Source organism: Pseudochaenichthys georgianus, chromosome 17, assembly GCF_902827115.2.
Source record: "Pseudochaenichthys georgianus chromosome 17, fPseGeo1.2, whole genome shotgun sequence".
Classification (NCBI taxonomy): Eukaryota; Metazoa; Chordata; class Actinopteri; order Perciformes; family Channichthyidae; genus Pseudochaenichthys; species Pseudochaenichthys georgianus.
The window spans coordinates 24,845,936-24,858,716 of NC_047519.1; the positions used below are offsets into that span (position 1 = coordinate 24,845,936).

General features: G+C 37.7%; 1 protein-coding gene across 1 annotated transcript; it reads right to left on the minus strand.

Moving 5' to 3' along the window:
* Nucleotides 1-62: 62 nt before the first annotated feature.
* Nucleotides 63-9,149, minus strand: LOC117462232 (bcl-2-related ovarian killer protein homolog B-like). Its single transcript, XM_034104362.2, has 5 exons — nt 8,768-9,149; nt 7,914-8,257; nt 6,068-6,196; nt 2,146-2,309; nt 63-1,236 (listed from the first exon to the last, which is right to left on the minus strand). Exons 2-5 carry the CDS (start codon nt 8,134-8,136, stop codon nt 1,111-1,113), a joined length of 642 nt encoding a protein of 213 aa, XP_033960253.1. The 5' UTR covers nt 8,137-8,257; nt 8,768-9,149; the 3' UTR covers nt 63-1,110.
* Between the last annotated feature and the right edge of the window lie 3,632 nt (nt 9,150-12,781).

A 12,781-nucleotide genomic window follows, 5' to 3' on the forward strand; every position in this document is an offset into this window, starting at 1 on the left:
CTATTTCAATAACTTAATGTTTTTAATCCTCTTGATAGTTTCTTGGACTTTTTTGGAGCATTTTATAGCCTTCAGTAAACGAGGGGGGGATTGTTGTGTTATGACTATGACATGCAACAAGAACCCACCTTTAAACCCCTGTGTCAAATCAGTGGGTAGTAGCATCAAAGAATAAATAAAGTAAGCAAAAGTGTTTAGATTTGTTACGTTTATTATAGCTTTTTAGAAAAAACATTCAGACACACATTTATAAATTAACACTGAAAGTTACAACCATCAAGCATACCACACAATCGTCCTGGAGAGCTGTGGTCTTTATACTGCAGTGGCTTAAAGTCATATTCAATATAGAAAATAAAAATCATAGATACAACTTTATACAGATTTAAAAAAGGAATCAAGTTCACCAAAATATATGCATACAGTTCATACCATTCCTGTGTCCTTAAGTTCTTTGGCCAAAAAGAGACCCAACATTTCTTGGTCAACGATGTGTGGAATTGCAGCAGCAGGTTTATAGTATTTGGGAAGAGTCACTGCGTGTGCTTTGGTGAAGTACAATAGTGTAAATCAAAGAAGTGATTGCTGTTGAAACACCTTAGCTTCATCATATGATAGCAGGCCTTTTCACACTCGGAAAACTCACGAGACCCAGCCAGCTGAGCACAGATTTTCGTTTCAAGTGAGGCTTTCACCTCAAAATATTCATTCAGGTTAATTCTCTGAGACAAAACACCAAATCAAAGCATTGAACGTTTTATCTCAGGAGTGCAAAATACCTCACATCAGACTTTACACCATCAGACTTTACAGTTACAGCACTGGAGGTGTCTACCGCACCAGTGTAAGCAGTGTGAAAGTATGCAGAAGAGGTGGAGTGACACAAACTTAATTCAATGCCATTGATGCTCGAGTGACAACTCTTTGGATAAAGAGAAATCACTTATCGGAAACTGAGATGACACAAACACGATGCTGATGAAACATTTGTCGATGGTCATTCAGCAGACTGACATCTGCACGCAGGCACGAACCATCTCCGACCCACCCATTATGATTGAGTCTGAGATTTTGAATGTCATTTAAAACAATGATGACTCCTGTGCTGATTCATGGTTCCTTCATGATGTACACGTACATTGTAGTGAGGAAATATTTCAGGGACTCGATGGCAGACGACAGCCAGTGGTGCTTAGGGGTGAGATCCTTCTTCACCACACATTTCGTCATCTCCGCCTGATGAAATGAAATTCATACTTTTAAAAAATGGACTACAAATACCTACACATATTTACTGTGTTTAAAAAAAAAATCTAAAATTCAAATATAATTTCCAGAAACCAGGTGAACTATCAGGGGAAACCCCTTCCCCAAAACACATTAAGGAACAAGGCAGCCCTCCATTGGTGAAAATAAAGGCAAGACTTGGCTAACATGTTTTTATTATAACTATTCTCACAAAGTAAAGCTGAGGCTGATGAAAACGGTGTAAGTTGTGCAGCTATTAGTAAATTATCTGGTGAATTCAATTTTTATTTTTGAGTGACAGGTACATCACAAATTGTTCAGAGGTGAACCGACTTATTTTCCATATTTTTGTAATCATTGGGTTGCTGCCTTTTGTTTTAGTTTGCTTATAGAAAACAAATGATTTACAGTATGTCTGATCTTATTTGAACATGAAAAAACTTATATAAGCACATTTTTGTACTCCTTTTTACCAAAAGAGGGCAATAGAAACAAATGAACTGTAAGTATTAGTATCAGATCAGCCAACAGGAAGCAACGGTATGTATGAAAAAGCTACATATTCAAACCCATAACTGGGCCTTTCTGAGCGAGCTTCTCATTTTAAGCAACTCCCCTCTGACTCAGAGCTTGTGAAAGCAAAGTGAGCTCTGATCCATGAACAAGATAACATTATCAGTCATCTAGCTTCAACAAACGTTTTTGCAAATTTAAACCCCAAAACAAGATGTAAACAGTGCATTTCCCTCTTACTTTCTCAGATGTTAACTTGTTTGATATAAATGAAATATTTCCACCAAAAGTCTCAGTAACATCCTAATACAGCAGCATTCATCATATAAAGATCAGGGGGAAAGCTAGTTCACAAACAGGAACATTCCTGAAAATTGCACCTACCCATCCTCCCCGTCTCTTCAGCCAGGGAGCCAGGAACTTGCGGACGAACTGTCCCAGATTGTCCACTATGATGTGCACGGTGGTGGGGTAACCGTTTCGGACACAATCCACTGCCAGGGCTCCGGCTACTGCAAACATGGCCACCACCTTACCCCATGTTATACCTGCAGCAGAACAGAACACACATCACCCGGTTATGTTTTATGTCTTTTGTTTTACATCTATGAATAGAGAAGCTTTTCTGATAGGCATCTTTTTTTGCTTCAGATATTCAAACAGTGATTTTGTCTTGCGGTCACACAGCAGTTGTTTGATAAGTAAGAAGCAAAAATATCTCACTACAATATTGTGAAGCCCTGAGCGTCTATCCTCCATGGAGGCAGTGTTTCCTGACTGTTATCAATAAACTGCTTTATTTACACCAACATAAACACTTTGTTTTCCTGTTCTCTTGGGTGCAAATCCTAGTCAACACCCATCTACTCTAGCCTCATGTGAACAAAAAAAGAGGTTTGATAATTTAGATATTTTATTCAATTTGCTTTTCTTAATTATTGGCTTAATTTCAGTTAACTGTAAACTTAAATTGCATGACATTATGTTTACTGTAATAAATAAAATAAAATAATTACTTAAAACGTATATGCTCTTTAATTGCCCAAATGCAAGTAAAACACATTTGTAATTTTGACCATTTAACTCCTGCTAATTTGAAATGAAACGACGTGTAATGTTGGTCACACCCCCATGTTTGTTACATTACTAAAACACCCAGGAAGTGTGTTTCACGCTACATTAGGACTGCAATAAACTGCCTGTAATGGTGGTTGAAATAATGGCCTCAGTGTCACGTCTCCAAAAGAGGACAAAAATGAATGACCCGGTCTTAAGGTTACATATTCTGTGACCTGACATGAAGCATGGGAGGCAGTTGGTGTACTTTGTACTGAAACAGACTGTAAATATGAGGTTTAAGTCAACAAACCAGTGCATTTGCTTTAATGTAACTGATAAGACGTCTTTCCAGCCAGTTATAAATTAAAACGTGTGAGATTGTGTTGCCTTTGCATGGATGTGGGCGAACACTGCTATGTTTCTGCTATGGGGAGGTGGACGGGTTCAGAAATGATTTCGCATTCACCACTGAGAAGCAGAGTCATAAAGCTGAAAAATGAACATTCTTTGTCCCTCTTTCTACCTAAACAATCTGATAATTAATGGCATTGAGCCATTTCTGGGCTCAGTTTCCGTGGCAGCTGGGATGTTGTAACGACTTTCAGTGATGCAGTGCAGGGCCTAATGGCATTAGTCTCCTGAGGCCAGCATGCATTGTCATGGCTGACCTACAGTGTCAGGGGATAGAGCGAGCTCTGGCCAAGATTAAATGAGATAACTGTCCATGAAAGCTGTCAGAGGCGTCACATAACGCTCCCTACTGAGAAACAGGCCAAGAATAGAGACAAGATAGTCAGGGATAAACCTGGAGGAGGGTGGAAAGCGGAAGAACAGAAGTGGGAGGCAGGCGAAGATAGATGGATGAGAGACAAGCAGTGTTGATTTTACTGAGGGACACCACAGTGCAGATGGCCGCTTAACCGTCTCTATAAAGAAACATGTGGTTTGATATGTAGATTCACTGGTTTATCCTTTATTGTGGTCATGTTAAGCACTTTCATAGTGAAGAATGACAGAAGAGACACTTTATATAGCAAATTCCGTACAGCCGGAAAAACAAGATGCATTTTTCTATTTATATTCAGGTTCCAACCCTTCCCAGAAGGCTGGAGCAGCCTGGGTTCACTAGTTTGTTATTCTTCAGGAGGAATCCCACGCTTTTTCCAAAAATGTCATCCTTGTGACATCTAAACAAGGATAAGTTTAGCAATGCATGACAATTATAAAAAGCGGATACATTTTGTATCTTTCCTGGAAACATGACTATTTACACAGCGGCCAGACCCTCTAATCTCTCCCAAAGGCCCATACTGAGGACAGAAGGTCACTCTTTATTTGAATACTTCAAAATGTCAGTGGTACTTTATTTAGTGAACAAAGCAGATCTGTTGTCAAGACAACTTGAAACAAGTCCAAGAGCCAGCACACACAAGTCGAGACGTAACTAGACCAACCAAACCAAAGGCATCTCTCCAAGACCAAGACTGAGGAAAGATCAGAACAATGGGACATGAAGAGGAAATCGCAGGGTGTAGTTTAATAAAGAAAAAATACATTATGGTTACTCTACCAAGTGACACAAATGCCAGATATCCGAACAACAACCAATTTCAGCTAGTTTAAATGCACTTTCCATCAACTTTTATAGGCTGTGGTACATTTGGATGATACTCCAACATGCTCACCTCCCATCTTTGTCAAAATACTCATCAAATATAATATGTATCAAAAATATAACTTGATCCCTAGGACTGTAAGAAATATATATCGATAAAAGTAGGGTAAACTGACTGCCTAAAATATAACATGTAATTATTGTATTCATTTTAAAACCCTGCAAGCACATTTTATTGTACCGATTCAAGCAAATGTAAAAGCTTTTGCGCCGATTGCACTAAAAGTAAACCTATGATGTTGGATGTTAAGGACTGTGATGGAACGCAGATTCCACCGTTTCAATTGCATAAAAGTATACATGCATATGGTGGTGTGTTCTTTATATTATGATGCATATCAGATATTTAGACCTGATTCAGGACCAAAAGTGGGCAGTTTTGTGTAAAGAAGAATATCTTAATGTTCTCAAAATAAGGCAGAATACTTTAATTCATGAAACTCCATACCCACAAACAAATCAGTGTCTAAACTTAGAGATCCCAAAAATCAGTGGGAGCAATTATGTGCTTTTAAATGAAGTCTCACTCTACCTACTTATGATTCACAGCCACTCACTCCCACTAAAAGCACCTCGCAGCCAAAAGAGGCTGATGGAAACTGCAGAGTCACACCTGTTAAATCACAGTAACGGTCCTCATCAACAGTCACAGACTCTGTGGAAGTGTAAACCACTTCCTGTGCTGGCTGAAGACTACAGCTCTGTATCCAAATAACATACTAGTTATGATGCTTAAGATGAAAAATTGAGTATGTAATACATTCCAACTGCGCTTGGTGTTTGGATTTTGTGTCGGTGTGAAATGCTCCGATTTATACCACATAAGCTATAATGCGTGAGCATGAGACGTGAGCTTAATTAAGATACTAAACAAACCCCAAAATGCATTGCATCTAATATGCAATGGCTGCGAGGCAGGCGGTTGAAAATCAATAGTAATCATTACGAATAACGGCAAGTATGTGCGGGTAAAGTTACATATAAAAATTAACTGGAGCCTACTAATTTAACACTAAGCCTGCATATGCATTTGTGATAAAGGACAAAGCTTGGATCACAATGTTGTGTCAGGACGGCCGAGCGGTCTAAGGTGCCACACTCGAGGACAGACAAATGGAGGCTACGGTTCAAAACCTACTTCTGACGACGGCAGTAGCTCAGTCTGCAGGGACTTGGCTCTGGAAATTAGTTCAAGTCCTGATCGGACCAAAAGAATACAGTGTGAACTGATAGCTGGAGAGGGGCCAGTTCGCCGTCTGGGTACTGCTTGAGCAAGGCATCAAACTCCTTAATGCTCCCGGATGCTCTGCCACACTAATGCATGTGGTCCTGTTTGTATATTTGTTCATGTGTATAAAACTATGCGTGTAATGTAACACCCTGAATTGTATACAAAAAATAATGTCTTTCTTTCCTCATAAAGCGCATTGATTGATACTTGTATGCAGTACATGCAGATTGAGGGTGTGCTATGTAGTACATTCGAATGTGATGTTGAGCACAGCCTCCATGTTTAGTTTGGATAATGTACAGTCTGCTACATCATCATCACCTTCAGCAACAGCCGTGTACCTGTTGAGAAGATCTCTGTCGCCACTCCGATGAAGGCATCTGAAACCATGTTCTCCATGGCAACAGAGATGTTGAGCTGCCGCGCCACGTTCCTGTACAAACTGGGCTGTATACACTCCAGCTCGTCGCCTAGGTAACAGAGAGGGAGCACAGACACACAATAAGAGAGAGAAACATTAAAAGTCTGTGTAAACCGATTGTTTAAATGTCTGGGTTAAACAACCTTTACACTGATTCAAACTATTTGACTTGTCCGTTAGTGGAGTGACTCTGATGTTAGGATGTTCAAAGTAAGACTTTTATATCTCACCAAAATAGGACTCTGGGCACTTTAGCTGCTGTGTTAACTGATTCAAGTCCTCCACATGTAATCAATTTGTTCTAGATATCCATACACAGAAAGACATCTCTTTCTCTCATCCTCTGAACCAAGCTTATCAGAGTTTGAAAATGATCAACAGTGCAGTGAAAACTAGGAGTTTCTGGATAAACAAATCTATATATATTGCAATTATTATGACCGATTGTGCATTTGTGATATGATTCACAATATTGGAGGTGAATGTGAATCATTATTCTCATTTTCATTGAAAAACATATACAAAAATAATCATGATGTGACTTATTGCTAGGATCTGTACCAACGAGAGATTATTTCTCATGTCTTTAGAATAATATGTGCACCATAACATTTAATTTGGTAGAGCATTTTGACACATATGTTCCCTTAAACAAATTGCGCTTCCTGGGATGTAGATACAATGCACTTGTCCGATTTGAGATTTCAATAACATTCAGAATAATTGTTCAGCACTAGTGGAAATCATTTAAAGTAATATCTAAAGAGTTATTTTACTTCTACTTGTTCATAGTTTATGTTGTCAATGGTGTATTCCAGCTCTGTTGAGTCATCGCAGCTCTCAGCCTACTTTAATATAAAAGTAGATTAGCATCTCTGCTTTTGACCCAAGAGCAGTGATCATATCACCGTCACACTGGCTTCCGGCTGAGATCTCACTATATAAGGGTACAAAACATCAAAGTCTATCATTTTGAACCCAATCTATAATGCTCTAAGAAAAACATACAATAAACGTTATTTTGAGAGTTTTCAGTACTGTAATGTCCTGTTATTTTTCCAAGAGGACACTCAAACTAACTTTTGCAAAGTCGTAAATCCAAAACGTTCATATTTAAAAGTGGACAATTTTCTTGCTCCCCTTATTTTATTTCATGTTGCAAAAAAAAAATAAAAAATGCTCCACAAAAAAGGGATCTCTCACTCTATCCTGTTGGTTAATGTTTTTAAAACCAGCAGGCATATTTCAATGTGGATCCATCGGATTAAAAGAATGTCGTAATATTATAAAATAAATAAACACATTTTCAATCTTAATCGTTCTATTAAAAAAATGATGTGTTCTGTGGTTAAGACATTGACAATAAAGCAGAATTTCCTCTGACCGCTCTCCCTAATTTGTTGTGATCCTTCTACTTTCAACACTAGGTATAAATAAAAAAGTTGAAATGGCTTGAGACTATGTGTCATTTTTGACTCGCTGACAAACGCTTGGACTTTATTGTTAGGTGTTAGAAGGCTGTGCCGTTACAAGTCTAGGGAGTTTTCTGGTGAGTTTTACTGTGCAGTGTTTGCTGTGCTGCGCTTTTCTGATCTAGTTAAAAGAATTATGACTATATATATACTTATTTTAACTATATCCTGGGTGTTGGAGGTTCAAAGTACACAAATAAATAACAACAAGGCCTTGAATGTGCACACATGTTGCTAAGATGTATTGGAATTAACTTTTTTCTGAGACTCAACATATCTTTAGGTTTCTCTTACCGAGGCAGAGAAGCACCAAAGAAACCTCAGCAAGTGTTGCGTTTGAGGGAGAGAGGTTGAGTTCAGTTTTGGACCATCCCAGTCCGTTCTGGTTGAGTCTGGACACTATGTAGTCTCTGCACAAGGCTTTGGACTGGGACACCAGCTCCTTCTCAGACAACGATCGGTCAAACACATCCAGGACTTCTGCAGCAAACACAGAGGACCGGCGCAGGACTTCCATGTCCTCCTGCGGGGGGGATTCTGGGTCAGAGAGTGTCTGACCTCTGGGGATCAGCTGTGTCTCAGCGTGCTGTCTCTTAATCCCAGAGGAACAACGTTTAACGAGGTGGACAATATGGCAGCTGTGAGGAGAGAAAAACATGACTTAGAGGCAGAAAGAGACAACTGGTTGAATGCATGATTCACATATCTTAATTTTGAAATGTTAGAATAGGTGTGAGACAAAGACACTTTTATTCAACCCACTAGTGCAAAAATGATAGCATCTAGATTGATCCTGCTATACACACTTTTTTTTACATTCACAAGGGTGGATACAGACACTGATAATCTAAATCAGAACAGAACCTTACATAAGAATATGATGGAGGCGTTATTGTTGTGAGTCACATGGTGGGATAGTCAAGAAGATATTGCTACATTTCTTGGGTTATGCAATACCAAGCTGATAGCACAAGGAAAATATGTTTGAGTATGACAGCAACAGCCCTCTAAATTGAGCTTAACACGTTTTTTTAAAAATGCATATTGCAGGCGTTTTTCAGTGCAACATAATGAAAGGAGAACATCTAATAAAAAAACACGGTCGATTTATCAATATTTAGAGCGGTTGCACGCAATATCATACTTACATTCAACGTTGTGTCCACATCTATGTCCCCGCTTATGATGTGATAAATAAATGTGGTTTGCCAATTTGCCTAATTATTTAGAAAACATTTAGCAGCTATCTGGTCAAGTGTATCCCAGCTAAAAGAACCAAACAGTCACGGGAAAACAGCTAGACAACTCTGAAAAGAAACAGTTTCAGATATTTAGGAAGCAGCGGGATAAATGTAGGTCTTATTCCTCAAAGAGCTCATGTTGTGTTCGGTCCACTTGTTTCGCCGGAAAGCAACGACTGATCGCAGGGACGCAGTGAGAGGACGCCTACCTGTAGATCCACCTTCCTATTGGCGCTCAATAGGAGCGTTTGATTCAAAGTCAAGAAGAGCCCGGAGGAGGAGTTTGACGCCTGCTTTCTTGCCTCCCAGCAAATAAACAGTCGAACCTGACTACGGCGGGCAGAGAGGGAGGTAAATCATCTGCATCTGTATTTTCATTCACAAATCTGTGAAAACTACTCAGAAAGAACCTATTTTGTGTCACTTTTGTATTGTTATTTTACTTAGGCTACTGATTATCCTGTGTATTGTTATTTTACTTATTACTGATTATCCTGTGTCCACACTCTTAAAAGAACAGTGTTGTAGCCTTCCTATAAGAACATTTTTGGTTTCCAAAAATGTAACAATTGTGATGTGAATGGGGGAGTGAGTAACATAGCATTCCTTGGTGCATGTGCAGTCTGCTGGTGTAACGAGATGATCTCCTTCCTGAGCAACGTGTTCGTTACCGCAGCCAACAGTGTCTCACCTTAATCCCGTGCAGGGCAGATATATATAGATCTGCACATAAAGTAGCCTACTAAGACACACTTAATTGGGGTTTTACCAGTCTATGGGTTTTACATGCTCGTTGTATAAAGCTGTTGTTTTGTAATGTTCTTATTAAATCAAAAATAAAATGAAGCTTTTGTTTTGAAAGGTGCTGTCAAAATATTTGATCATGTATTCTACAACGTCAGAAAAAGGAAAAATAAGGTCAGTCAAAAAAGAAAAGCTGTTATAAACCATTTTTAAGGACACATTCAGACGTTTGATTTCCCTCTATTTCAGGTGTGTTTTATTATCAATATGTCAATCCAAAACGAAACTAATTCTGATATGTGATTATGCAAACAAAATATCACAGTTATTATGCATATTATTGGAAGAAGTTATTTAACTTATTGTGTAGTGTTCGGGTCAAATTGACCCAATTTCCATTTTCAATGAATACAAAACAATATAAGGATATTTTTGTTCAACCTGAAACTCAATGGCCGGGGCTTATTTATTGTGAAGGACATGTGGAATTGTTTTGATTTTTTCCACTTGTGAAAAAATGCCCACCCTCATTTATGTCCTTCATAAGAGTTTTGGGTCAATCTGACCCGGATACAATACCAGGACAGACAGACAGAGAAAAACACACAGAAACACACAAACATTTGACAGCGAATTGGAAGATGAACTTGACTCAGAGCCAGCTGCTGGAAGACTCCCACAGCCAGCCTCTGAAGGACCCCCACAGCCACATTAAAAATAATAAACATTAATGAAAAAATGTTTCATTTACATTTGTGCTAGAAAAGCATGAGCAAAATGTAAACCTAGTTTTTATTAGTGTATTTTTTTTTAACATAAATTAAATTTTTATCACAAAAAACGATGGACACTTCCATTGTTAAATTTAATCTAGCAAAGAGTATTTTCAAAAACTAATCATATATTTCATTTATATTGTTGGGGAACGAGTTAAAGACAATATATATATATAAGGAATTGTGCATGTTGAATTTAGTTCTGTATTTTTTTTAAACCCTGAAATATGTCCCGGGTCAATTTGACCCGAACATTACCAAAGGGTGCGAAATGTGAACATAACACAAGGGAATATCGATAGGTTAAAACTAGTTGTTAGTTCAGTGTTTGGCCGCGGAGTGTCGCTGTTGCTCCCTTCACTGTTCAGCTCAACATTGTTTCCAATGGTCTCGGGGGTTCATTCATTCAGAAAACATAAAGCAACATTACATTCTCTAAACTAATTTGATGAATAAATCATAACTAGTTTGTGTCTTGGAACATAGTTAGCTTCTTATTGGTACATTAATATATATAACACCCTAACATTTGCACGTTTTACTTTTTGTATCAGACTGATCATCCTTGTGCTCAATATGGCAATGACATGTTTCATATAGCTAGATCATGCCAAACAGAGAAAAATATAAACCTTTCCTTTTCGATATTTTTTTCTGCCGGTAGAAGAGTCTCCACAAGCTTGTCTGGACCAGAAATGCTCTGCATAAATACTGTAATTCATTCAGTTTAAAAATCACCAATAATATGTCTGACTACACTGACAGGTTATGTTCAGCCAGGTTGGTGATTGACACAGCATTGTGGGACCGGTTTACCTTTGACACAGTGGTAATCGTACTTCTAGTGGAGCTTTAGCACTAGAAAAAGCAACATAAAGTAGAATTATTATTATAATTATAGTAAACCTCAATTGACTTGCCCAAACTTGTGTGAACCATTGTCCCTTCTACTAAAAATAATACCATATCATTATCACATTAAACTGTAATCTCAGTTTTTTATTTAATAGTCCATAAATTAATAAATTGGTCCCTGATGATATTTCTTTATAAAACAAAACCTGTGTCCGGAGAGATTGAGTTTTCAGTGTTCAGCATGTTGATGGGTGAGTTTCTAAGTGATCCTGTGAAAAGAAAAGAGTGACTTTATAAGAGAACCTCGCCCCATTTTTAGTCAGTATTCACAATCATTTGTCCTGATGAGAAACCTAAACTTTCAAATAGACTTACAACTCACCTATCCCTAGTTTGTATAACAGGTTGTACAGAGTATTATAAGTATAGCAAGTTGAAGTCATTGTTTCAATGTTTTTGGTCAATTCAAGTTATCCAGTTTATTATAGTTTGGTTTAGTTTAGTTCAGTTAAGCTTAGTTTAGTTTAGACGTTTTTAACTTATTCAACTCAATAACAAAAATCTAATATATTAAATCAGTGACACGTCTTTTATTTTCAAGTATTGACAAACCAAAACAAATGTACACTGACCTGAACAGGTTTAGAAGCCTTAGCTTATTTCACCAACATAACTTTGTTGTGTAAAATGATCATTAAATGTATCATATGTTTTGTCAAATTGAGTAATTAAAACAAAAATAAATTTTAAATATATAATTTTTATTTTAAATACCTCAGAAGTCCCGAACCAAAATGAATTACACATTGTTCAGTTTTATAATTGTTATCTTATATTTTATTATATATATTTTACTTTGACTTGATTTGAAATGTATTGCAATGAATGAAACACAGCTACAGTTGCCAACCATATTACCATATTGTGAAACAACACATTCTCTACATAAGACACCTTGAATGGAATCTAGTTATGTCTCATTACAAATAACCACACAGTGCAGCTCTAGGAGAACATATCACTGAAAGGTGGATTTACAAGCTTCGGTGACTCTTTTGCTAAACAATTTCCCCTGCTATTTCAAAAAATACCGCATTGCATGTCCACATTCATGATCACTGAGTTAGTTCATTCATGTGAAGCAGCTGAGCTCAGCCTTTAACTTCCTGAGGAATCTTTTCTGTTACATTTTTCACAATTAGCTCATTGATTATGAGCTGGTATGTTTCAAGGCCACTGTCTATCCTCTGGCTATGCAATTAGACAGAGAACTATGCTACGGATGTTATGCTGTTTTGTTGTTTGTTAGTTTCTGATTAATTCTATTTGGCCAAACCTTGTCTTACATATTAAGCCAATGTGAAACAGTCACAAGACCTACAAGTACAGGGAGTTTGTTGTAGTGTGTAGTGTGATGGCGGTTATGAAAAACAGCTGACCAAGTGGTAAGAGACAACAACTCCTATTCTCCCATTCAATCTTGGTGAAAAACATATAAGAGTGCAAAACATGGAAACTTTTCTGTCGTGCTTTGCTTTCCATTAAT